The 12,255-nt window shown below is 41.5% G+C and overlaps 1 protein-coding gene across 1 annotated transcript in view; it reads left to right on the forward strand.

The window, feature by feature from the left end:
• The window catches only part of ABRAXAS2 (abraxas 2, BRISC complex subunit), a 28,816-nt gene extending 23,903 nt beyond the window's left edge, over positions 1 to 4,913 (forward strand). Inside the window, exons 8-9 of the mRNA NM_001166587.1 lie at positions 221 to 335; positions 2,757 to 4,913. Of these exons, the coding sequence (NP_001160059.1) occupies positions 221 to 335; positions 2,757 to 3,226 (585 nt within the window). The 3' untranslated portion in view covers positions 3,227 to 4,913. The remainder of the gene's footprint in view (positions 1 to 220; positions 336 to 2,756) is intronic.
• Positions 4,914 to 12,255: the final 7,342 nt, after the last annotated feature.

A 12,255-nucleotide genomic window follows, 5' to 3' on the forward strand; every position in this document is an offset into this window, starting at 1 on the left:
GCATAATCATCTTAACATAACTGAGAAAGCAGCTCAGTGAATAACAGCAGTACTGGTCTCGTGGGCCTTCATGGTTTTGTTGTATACCTCAGGGAAATGTCTGCTTTTTAACGTAATAAAGTATACAGATTTTTCCTAGGGTCATAATCGATGCTGTCTTTATGAAGTGCCTCATGCTTGGATTTGAAACTAATTGTTCTTGTTGTCATTTTTCCCTCAGGCAGTGTGTGCAGACGTGGAAAAGAGTGAGCGAGTTGTTGAATCTTGTCAGGCAGAAGTGAACAAATTAAGAAGACAGATCACTCAGAGGAAGAATGAAAAGGAACAAGAAAGACGTGAGCTTCTTATTCATTTTACCCCTGAGTATCAGGGAAATGTCTGGTTTTAAACTTCAAATTATATGATAAATTACATCCATTCTTTTACATTCATCAGGCCCCAAGTTAGGCTGCTTAGGACAGGGCATTCCTTTGTCTTTAGCTTTTCCAGAAGCGCAGTACTGTTTCTCATGGTGTCCTTCTCAAGTCTCTGATACTGGAAGAAAAAAGACCAAAGGTAGAAAGGCTGAAGCAAGTTAGAGTAATTCCCAAGAAGTGATATGGTCTGTGTACAGTAGATGCGATGTTTCTTACCAAGTTAACCCTGGCATGCCTAGAACATAGGAGCCGTGTCCTGTGTTCACTGGAGCCTCATAAAAGAGCTCCCTAAAATTCTGTGAACATTATGTTTGATGCACGGGGCAGGGTCTCGGCAAAGACTTTAAATGTCTAGTTTTTGATAGCAGTTACCATTACAGCAGATTACCATTGATAGCAGATACCATTACACTAAGGAACCAGCTGGTTAAATGAGAACTAGGCCCAAGAATCTATTAACTCCAGCATGGTAACAGACATATATGCTGTAGTACCACCAGATTTTTAAAAATATTATTTTTATTGAAATACAGTTGATTTACAATGTCATGCTAGTTTCAGTACAGCATGGTAATTCAGATATGTGTGTGTGTGTATGTGTGTATATATATATATATAATTTTTCAGATTCTTTTCCATTATAGGTTATTACAAGATGTTGAATATAGCTCACTTTGCTATCCAGTAGGACTTGTGGTTTATCGGTCTTATGTACAGTAGTGTGTATCTGTTAATCTCAGACTCCTGATTTATCCTCCCCACCCACCCTTTGGTAACCATATTTGCTTTCTATGCCTGTGAGCCTATTTCTGTTTTGTAAGTAAGGTCATTTGTACCGTTTTTCTGTTTGTTTTTTTTATTCCATATGTAAGTAATATCAGTGGTATTTATCTCTGTCTGACTTCACTTGGTATGATAATCTGTAGCTCCATCCATGTTGCTGGAAATGGCATTATTTCATTCTTTTTTATGAAACTCACTAGATTTAACTAGTGGTTAAGACTTTGGCTCTTCCCCTTGCAGGGGGCACAGATTCCACCCCTGGTTGGAGAACTAAGGGCCTGCCTGCTGCACAAGGCAGGCAAATAAATCAGATAAAATACAGGGACACACAGAGATATACACAAAGCTGGATGGTGGAGCTGGGATTTGGAGAAGTTAGGGTGCCTGACACCTGAGGCGTGTGTCTTTTAACCCAAATCTTATACGCTTTTCATCAAAATTTTAACTGAACGCAAGAAACTCTCCAGTTAGCACTGTTTTTCTTAATCGCTCATTGAGAGAGTTTTTGAGGACTTCCTCTGTGGGGGAGAACTGTTTTCTCAGGCCCCTGGGTGATATGACTCAGATATCTATCTGAGTGATAGAATTGTGGGTGATTTTCTTTTTTTTTTTTCCTTTTCTAAATTTTGTACAAATCATTTTTATAATATTTTTAAATGTACTTGAAAACAGTTTAAAGGCCATAGACTCATAGATGTGTGGCTGTTTCAGTTTTACCACCATAAAAATGCAATAAAGTTATGGCCTAGTACCTAACACAGGACTTTTGAAGTCCCTATTTTTTTAATTTAATTTAAAAAGTATTTTTGCAATGTTGTATTGTTTTCTGAACTTTTTTTTTCTTCATATCTGTTTCTTTGGTTGGGCTGTGTCTTTGCTGTGGCATGCAGGAGCTGCAGCCTTCAGTGTGATATGCAAACCTTAGTGCAGCACGTGGGATCTAGTTCCCGGACCAGGGGTTGGACTCCGGCCCCCAGCATTGGGATGCAGCATCTTGGCCACTCGACCACCAGGGAAGTCCCAGGGCTTTGAACTTTTAAGGAGAAAGAGATGTTTAAGAATATTGTGACAAGCAGTTGTCGAGAAGTTTTTTTTTGTTTTTTGATGTGAGGTCTATTAAGGAAAAACTCACATTCAGATGACCACCAAGTGTGGGGACAACTCTAAATTTTATCCTCTGTCCCCATGGTCTCTGAGCACAGTGAGCAGCAGGCGAGGGTCATAGCACTGGATCTGGAGTTGAGAGACCTGTGTTTGGGTATCAGAGCCCCCACTTCTCACTGTCCTCTTAGTGAAGTCACCTGGTCTTTCTGACCTCTGGTCGTTTGCCTGCATAACAGACGGTAATATTAATGATAACGGTAGTACTTCAGAGAGCTGTTCTGAGGCTTTTGAAAATTATGAAATACTGTGCAAATGTACAGTAATTCACAGAAATAATACATTGCACTGCTTTGTTGCCGTTTTCAGAACAGTCAGGTCGACCATTGAATGTGTTGACATGCAAAGCTGTGACAATACAGAGAGTGTTACAGTTTCCTTCCTCTTTCCACCCAGGATTGCAGCAGGCAATGGTAAGCCGACAGATGCCATCTGAGAGTGTGGACCCCACCTTCAGCCCTCGGATGCCCTATCCAGGGTTCACAGCGGAAGGTCGAAGTACTCTTGGAGACACAGAGGCCTCGGACCCGCCTCCGCCTTATTCTGATCTTCACCCAAATAATCAAGAAAGTACTCTGAGCCATTCTCGCATGGAAAGCAGCGTCTTTATGCCTCGACCTCAAGCTGTGGGCTCCTCCAGTTATGCCTCCACCAGTGCTGGACTGAAATATCCTGGAAGTGGAGCAGATGCCCCTCCTTCCCACAGAGCAGCTGGAGACAGTGCTGAGGAATCAGACGACAGTGATTATGAAAATTTGATTGACCCTACAGAGCCCCCTAATAGCGAATACTCACGTTCAAGGGATTCTCGACCCATGACACACCCTGATGGGGGCTCCAGGAACACTCAGACCTCCCAGATTTAACTGAACGCAAGAAACTCTCCAGTTAGCACTGTTTTTCTTAATCGCTCATTGAGAGAGTTTTTGAGGACTTCCTCTGGAGGGGAGAACTGCTTTCTCGGGCCCCTGGACTCCCCAAGATGAGTGTTTGGGCCCAGACCTTGGAGGAGCCTCGCATGCAGGGGGTCCTCACCTGCGGACGCAGTGTGCAGGGCTCACAACAGAGTCATTAAGATAATCAAATTGTCCGAATTCTGGTGCGATTCATGGATGTACTGGTAAATTTAGGCAAAGATAAACTTATCAACGTAGTTTCTGTTCTTTAAAATAATTTGGAAATTAGAGACTAAGCACAATTAGTCTATAAATGTTCTATAAATCAAAACCTTACCTCTTGCACTATCATGCCTTGAAATTTACTTTTTCAAAGGGAAACTAGTTTAGCAGCAGCCTTCAAAGAACCTTCTTTCTATGATGAGCCAAATTCATCTTTGCCAGAAAAGAAATTTTGATAATTTCCAAGATTGGAACAAATCAGTCGTACCTTCTTTTGTCTGCATGACTTTGTGAGATCAAAAGAGAGGGCTTTGTTTCCACTTTTTTCTACTAGCCTGATATGTATTGTCACTTAAAATGGTTGCCTTTAAAAAAAAAAATGTAGAAATACTAATTACCAGTAAGTAATCATCCAAATAAGTATGTCATAAAATAAATTACTTATTTTTCTTTCGGGGAATTCCAGTGACTGCTCTGTTGCACTAGCCACGTTTATGGTCTCTGTTCTGGAGTCTTAAATGAAGGACACACAGCAGTATAACAGAAAGGAGTTCTGTTCCAGACCTGAGTTTTATGAGGAACAGACTCCAGACACAGCAGATTTAGCCAAGTTCGTACGTAAGGGAGATAATTCGTGTAGATCTTCTGACAAATCCTAGTGTTAGTTTTATTTGTGGAAGAAAGACATTTAATAAACTGTTTGGGAAGCTTGGTTATTGAATAGAGATTCATTTCCAATCAAAATAACCACACTTTTTTAAGTTACCTTTGGGCATATAGCTGTGGAATGTGTAGAGACTTTCCTTGGGGAGGCACTTAACATTCTTAGTTAATTACTGCTTGCTTTCTAGTTTTGCCCAGAATGTGTGACACCACTACAGACGTTCATGAGCATGACAGGCTCCTGGTTTGGAAATGACAAGACCCCCCCTCCCCCATTTACGGCAGGGTCAGCCCACGAAGCTAATGCCATGGATTATAACTGCCTTTCTCTGGACTCGTTACGACCTGTAAGAATAAGGAAGTTGTTAAGGAAGCTTAAAATCCAGGTTCTGAAAAAGTAGTTTCATTTTGTAAGAAAGCAGTTTAGTCTGAATGGAAATTAAACGTTCAAACTGCCGTCCTTCAGACAGCTAGCTACTCAGCGGGGCCTGTGTCTTCCTGCTCTCCAGTTTTGTTGGCCTTACACCACTGCCGTTTGATTTGAAATGTTGCAGACCGCTTTATCTGCAAATCCGTTCCAGTGTTTATCAGCTACCTTCTAGCAGCTTCAGCACCAGTGTGAATTTTTTTTTTTTAAGTGCCATCACCATCTCCTCTGTTCAGATTTTGACATTCAGGAAAATATTTTTATTTTTTATGCCATACTGAAACCTACAATGTATATCTGACAAAGCAGTTAAATGTGACAATAAAAACTTATTTAATCATGGTATACCATTGTTTTAATGTTTGTCTCAACACCCGGCAAGGTCTTGCCTCAGTTTACTCATTCTGGCCGTTCTTAGTTGACTTCATATAGTTTTTTTAAAAAGGCATGAAAACTCATCTCCATACTTGTTTTTTATTTATTTATTTTTTTGATCAGGCTGGTTTCAGGGGAAATCCAAAAATACAATTTATTAAAAGATTTCTCTTGATTTCAAGAAAGTGTCAAATATCAAGTTATCAAGAGAGATCAGTTGAGTAGAAAATTGAACCTTAGTTCCCGAAAGACATCTTTCACACAGTTGATCTTGTTTGAAGAGACACCTCAGCCAAGTCACCTAACGATTGAGATGCTGGAGGATTTGGGGCTCCTAGAGTGTCATTGGAATGAGAGAAGCACCTAGAAGGAGCGTCTCTAGACGCTCCAGAATAACGAGTGTATTCTGGATTCTGTGCGGGCCTTTAGTGTCACTCTTCCAGCATCCAAGGTGACAGTCTGTTTTCAGTAGGAGTTTAAAATGTGGCTTGTAACCTTTTAGTCTCCTCCAACTAATTTCGAGAAAAGAAGACTAGATTCTTTTAACTTGCTTGGAAGTCTGGAAATGCTTCATAACATGCTGTAATTGGCTTTTGTGGAGAAAGAGCAAAACGTAAAAACAGAAATCTCATCCCCAAACATTCACACCCTAAGGATATAGATTTTAAAGTTCTAGACGCCGTGGGGCAGTAACTATAACTGCTTTAATAAAAACATTTAAATGGACCCTCTTGTGAATCTGTATTTTAGGGAAGTTAAAGGAGTTGGGGAATATAAAATTAAGATACAATAGAAGTGATGATTATTAACTGTGTTCTGGGTCTGATTTGCCCTGACTGTAGGTTTCACTTCAGTCACTGAAAGATCTTCACTCTGTTAACAAGGTTCTGCTTCATCGTTTCCCACGGCAAACCTTAATTCCACTAGACACAGAGCCTGAGGCAACCGTTTCTGCAAATGTGGTGCTAATAAATAATGGAAAATGTTTACTTTTCAACTTGATGACAAACAGACTTGGGACAAGTCCTGGGATTTAGCTCAGCTGCCTTCTTTTTTACAGTGATTTTTGTGACGTCCTAAATCAGGCAGAAGAGTCAGGCTGCAGTGTCCATCCACTGGGTTATTCCAGGCTTGCTCTGACCCCGGAGGTTGGGGGAGGGGCCCCTCTAGCCTGGGTTCATCAGCGGGGAGATGGGCCTTGGATGCCATGTGCTACACGTGGTCCAGAAGGCAGCTCTTGGAAGTAGCCTTCTGTTCAGGCAGATTTAGCAAAAGGTGGTTCATGGCAGCATTTTCAGTAGTAAAAACTGGAAATTAATGGTAGTGGAACGGTTACGTTTTGGTATACCTACAGAAGAAATAGTCTACCGCTACTAAATGTATTGCAGAAATCAAAAAGATTTCTTGACGTGGAAATGTTTCTAGATAAATGCAGAAAGTCAGGTTTCCAAATAGCACGGAAGGTATGATCTGGTTTTTGTGGGGGAAAAGTTTTTATGCAATACTCCTATTGACAGAAAATAATCTAGAAGAATAGTCCAAAGTAGTACAAGTGTTGACATAGATCGTGGCAGGTCTTCCGTCCTTCACTTACTGCACTTTCTATCTGCATTAAGGGTTTAATAAAAGACTTCAGAAATGTGGGGTCATTGGCTACATGAATTATGTCATGCAGCCACCCAAGAGGTGATTCTGGAGACATTCTTGACTCTGTCTTCACCACCACACTTCAGTTTTTTTTAGATTTGTGGCCAATGTAAGGTCAGCCTTGATGCTGCCGACTTCCCTGCATTCAACTTTTATTTCCAGATGAAATCCTGTATTTATGATTTGTTTTGCATTGACCGTGATTTTTTTTCCCTAATAAATCCAGAGCCAATTCCACTTGCCTTAGCTCAGAATCTATTTCCCAAATACCCGAGAAGCATTTAAGAAATGCTTTCTGAGATTGAAACTGACTCAAAACTAGAGCACTTACTAATGATATTCGTCTAAGACTTAAGTGCTCACTACAGAGTGGATTTTTGGAGTCTTCGTATGTAAGAACGATTTCCTTGATCATGCAGATAACTCTCTGCAGGGTTCGTGTGCCCGCTTGTGGTCGGTCATTCTTCAGTATGGTGCACTACCTGTGCTGGGAGCCCTAGATTGTGTTACCTGTTAGAAGGTAGACCCTCTGTAGTCAATTCACATACAGACAAGACTGAGAGGTGTTTGATTCCAAAGCAAATATGTACTTGCTTGGGACATTAGCTGTGGCTGACCAGCCATGGGCACTGCTTTGTAGAGCTCAGGGGCATTAGTCATTTTTCTTGACTGATTACAAACAGATGTGGTTTGTTTGTACTAAGATGTGAATCATCCACAGTACCTTTCAGACAGTTTAAGTGGGAGTGTTGGAGAAACTTGGGGACAAGAAGTAACCAGTCTCCAGAAGTACTGTCAGCCCTCCGTATCTGTGGGTTTTGCATCTCTGGATTAAACCAAACTCAGATTGGAAATCATCAGAGAAACAATTGTTAGAAAGTTCTAGGCGGCCACACTTGAATTTGCCACACACTGGCAGCCATTTACGTCATCTTTACATCGCATTAGGTATTGTGAGTAAACTTTGTTGTTGCTCAGCCACTAAGTCATGTCCCGTTCTTCACATCTTCATGGACTGTAGCACACCCCTCTGTCCTTCACTGTCTCCCGGAGTTTGCTCAAACTCATGTCCATTGAGGTGGTGATGTTATCTAGCCATCTCATCCTCTGCCGCCCCTTTCTCCTATTGCCTTCAGTCCTTCCCAGCATCAAGGTTTTTTCTAATGAGTTGGCTCTTTGCATCAGGTGGCCAAAGTATTGGAACTTCAGCAACAGTCCTTCCAATGAATATTCAGGGTCGAATTCCTTTAGGATTGACTGGTTTGATCTCCTTGCTGTTAAAGGGACTCTCAAGAGTCTTCTCCACAATTCAAAAGCACCAATTCTTCGGCACTCAGCCTTCTTTATGATCCAGCTCTTACGTGTGCACATGACTACTGGATAAACTATAGCTTTGACTATACAGGCCTTTGTTGGCAAAGTGATGTTTCTGCTTTTTAATATGCTGTCTACGTTTGTCATAACTTTTTTTGTCTATCACCGTCCACAATGATTTTGGAGCCCAAGAAAATAAAATTTGTCACCGCTTCCACTTTTTCCCCTTCTATATGCCATGAAGTGATGGCACTAAATACCATGATCATGGTTTTTTGAGTGTTGAATTTCAAGTCAGCTTTTTCACTCTGCTTTCAACCTCATTAAGAGACTCTAATTCCTCTTCACTTTCAGCCATTAGAGTGGTATCATTTATGTATCTAAGGTTGTTGATATTTTCTCTCCGCAATCTTGAGTCCAGCTTGTGATTCATCCTGGCATTCACATGATGTACTCTACATGTAAGTTAAACAAACAGGATGACAACATACAGACTTGTTGAACTCCTTCCCCAATTTTGAACCAGTCCATTGTTCATGTCCAATTCTAACTGTTGCTTCTTGACCTGCATACAGATTTCTCAGGAGGCAAGTCCCATTTCTTGAAGAATTTTCCATAGTTTTTTGCAATCCACACAGTCAAAGGCTTTGGCATAGTCAATGAAGGAGAAGTAGATGTTTTTCTGGAATCCACTTGTTTTCTCCATGATCCAATGAATGTTGGCAGTTTGATCTCTGGTTCCTCTGCCTCTTCAAAACCCAGCTTGTACATCTGGAATTTCTCAGTTCACATACTAGTGAAGCCTGGCTTGAAGGATTTTGAGCATTACCTCCTAGCATGTGAAATGAGTGCAACTGTAGTTTGAACATTCTTTGGCATTGCCCTTCTTTGGGATTGGAATGAAAACTGACTTTTTCCAGTCCAGTGGCCCCTGCTGAGTTTTCCAAATTTGCTGACATATTGGGTGCAGCACTTTAATTGCATTATCCTTTAGGATTTTAAATAGCTCAACTGTAATTCTGTCATGATTTGAAGTACAGGAGAAGATGTGTGTAGGTTATGTACAAATACCCCCCTCCTCCATTTTATATAAGAGACTTGAGCATCCTCAGGTGTAGGTGTGTGGGGGGTAGGCGGTGGGAGACGCCAACACATCCCCTGCGGATATTGAGGGATGACTCTAGTGAATCCAAGGATCATCCCTGGCTCATGTGAGATGGAAAGTGGAGACCAACTTTGTGCAATGTGCATCCTTAAAAAGTTCTGCAGTCTATCAAAGTTCTCTCAGTCTATCAAAATCCTACTCACTGCCTAAGGCCCAGCTCAAATGTTACCACCTTTAGGAAACCTTTTGGACTTACCTGGGAGGCTTGTGCAACCTGAGTACCTTGTTCACACCTCTGTCTGCTGCTCTGCACATGTTTGGGGATAGCACTCAGCACATTGTAAGGCGTTATGTCTTGTGTCTGACTCTCCAGTAGGATGTGAGGCCCTCAGAGGCAGGCAAAGGACGGAGGCATCTCAGAATTCCTGGCACCAGAAGAGCTTGGCAAAGAGTTGTTGTTCAATCACTAAATTGTGTGATTTAGTGTCCCCCATCCTTCACTGTCTTCCGGAGTTTGCTCACACTGGTTCCAAATAGGAAAAGGAGTACATCAAGGCTGTATATTGTCACCCTGCTTATTTAACTTATATGCAGAGTACATCATGAGAAACGCTGGGCTGGAAGAAACACAAGCTGGAATCAAGATTGCCGGGAGAAATATCAATAACCTCAGATATGCAGATGACACCACCCTTATGGCAGAAAGTGAAGAGGAACTAAAAAGTCTCTTGATGAAAGTGAAAGAGGAGAGTGAAAAAGTTGGCTTAAAGCTCAACATGCAGAAAATGAAGATCATGGCATCCGGCCCCATCACTTCATGGGAAATAGATGGGGAAACAGTGGAAACATTGTCAGACTTTGTTTTTTTGGGCTCCAAGATCACTGCAGATGGTGACTGCAGCCATGAAATTAAAAGACGCTTACTCCTTGGAAGGAAAGTTATGACCAAACTAGATAGCATATTGAAAAGCAGAGACATTACTTTGCCAACAAAGGTTCATCTAGTCAAGGCTGTGGTTTTTCCTGTGTCATGTATGGATGTGAGAGTTGGATTGTGAAGGCTGAGCACCGAAGAATTGATGCTTTTGAACTGTGTCTTGAGAGTCCCTTGGACTGCAAGGAGATCCAACCAGTCCATTCTGAGGAGATCAGCCCTGGGATTTCTTTGGAAGGAATGATGCTAAAGCTGAAACTCCAGTACTTTGGCCACCTCGTGTGAAGAGTTGACTCATTGGAAAAGACTCTGATGCTGCGAGGGATTGGGGGCAGGAGGAGAAGGGGATGACAGAGGATGAGGTGGCTGGATGGCATCATTGACTCAATGGATATGAGTCTGGGTGAACTCCGGAAGTTGGTGATGGATGGGGAGGCCTGGCATGCTGCGATTCATGGGGTCGCAAAGAGTCGGACACGACTGAGTGACTGAACTGAACTGAACTATTTCCATTGAGTCGATGATGCCAAAGAATGGGGATCAATAAATATTTGTCGCTGGAATGTTGAATGAAAAGAGAGGGACCCAAATAAAACTGCCCATAGATATACCAGTTCCTGAAGAATTAGACAGTAAGACAGAGATTATTCTCTGGAGAGGTTACTAGTAAAACTTCCAGCTGCTGTTGTTATGAAGAATTTACTGATGGACAGTTTCCTAACACAACATTGTAAATCAACTATACTCCAATATAAAATAAAAAATTAAAGAACTACACATTAGGAGAAATTTAAATAGGGACTAAGTTAGATGATATTACAAAATTATTGTGGGTTTTCTTAGACACATTAGTAATATCACAGTTATGTAAGAGAATCTCCTGGGTTTTAGGAAATTCAATCTGTATGTTTACGGGTGAAAAATCATGATGTCTGCAGCTCACAAGCAAATGTCTCAAGTGAAAGTGTTAGTTGCTCAGTTGTGTCCGACTCTCTTTGACCTCATGGATTGTAATCCCCCAGGCTCCTCTGTCCATGGAATTCTCCAGGCAAGAATACTGGAGTGGGTTGCCATTCCCTTCCTCAGGGGATCTTCCTGACCAAGGGATTGAACCTGGGTCTCCTGGATTGCACTTGGGTCTCCTGGATTGCACTTGGGTCTCCTGGATTGCAGGCGGATTTTTTACCTTCTGAGCCACTACTGCTGCTAAGTCACTTCATTTGTGTCTGACTCAGTGTGACCCCATAGATGGCAGCCCATCAGGCTCCACCGTCCCTGGGATTCTCCAGGCAAGAACACTGGAGTGAGCCCATTACCTTCTCCAACGCATCAAAGTGAGAAGTGAAAGTGAAGTCGCTCAGTTGTGTCTGACTCTTCATGACCCCATGGACTGCAGCCCACCAGGCTCCTCCGTCCATGGGATTTTCCAGGCAAGAGTACTGGAATGGGGTGCCATCACCTTCTCCATCTGAGCCACTAGGGAGCCCCAGATGAGCTCAAAACCCACATACACAGAGAAAGACAATGTGGCAAAGGGTAACAAGCGCTGGTCTAGGGGATGCGTGTGTCAGTGTTCCTTGTGCTGTTCTTTCTACTCTTCTCTGTGTCTGAAAGTTCACATAATATAAAAGCTGGGAGGAAATAAAAATAAGACAGGGCTGATGATAACTCCTACTTCACTCTTTCACAGGCAGGATGATATTAAAAATATTCCATGGTTGATATGGGAAAAATATTAATATAGAAATAAAAAATTACTGTATTTTCCTTTATTCTTGAAAAAAACCTAAAATATACAAAGCTATTTCATATATATAAAATGGGAGGGTATGTATTGTCCTTTATACAATTCACCCCTTTATTCTAATAATTTCCAAATTAGTTTTTGATCTTTAGAAAGTTTCAGTGTGATCTTTTGTTGAGCACAGCCATCACTAGCTAAACGGCGCCCCTGTCTGGGCCACAGTCTGACTTGGAAATTACATCAAATTTCTTTTCCAATGGGTTTCTCATAAAATCAGTAGCGTTGAGTGATACACGGCCTGGATAGAGAATCACTTCTGTCATCAACAACTCACTCTGTACACTGGAATCTCTCTCAGCTAAACTCAAAACATCTACATTTGGAATTTTTCTAGCTTTTATGGTAGGAATGTTTTTAGATAACCAGTTTCTCTATGATCAACTGTCTTGAAAATGTTTTGTTAGAGCGTGATATAAGGTGGCTGAATTTTATTAATTATTGATCACTTAAAATCAACAGAGCTTAAAAAACCAAAAAACAAGAATCCACAGAGCTTTACAAATGGCAG

This window comes from Bos taurus, chromosome 26, assembly GCF_002263795.3.
Source record: "Bos taurus isolate L1 Dominette 01449 registration number 42190680 breed Hereford chromosome 26, ARS-UCD2.0, whole genome shotgun sequence".
Taxonomy (NCBI): domain Eukaryota; kingdom Metazoa; phylum Chordata; class Mammalia; order Artiodactyla; family Bovidae; genus Bos; species Bos taurus.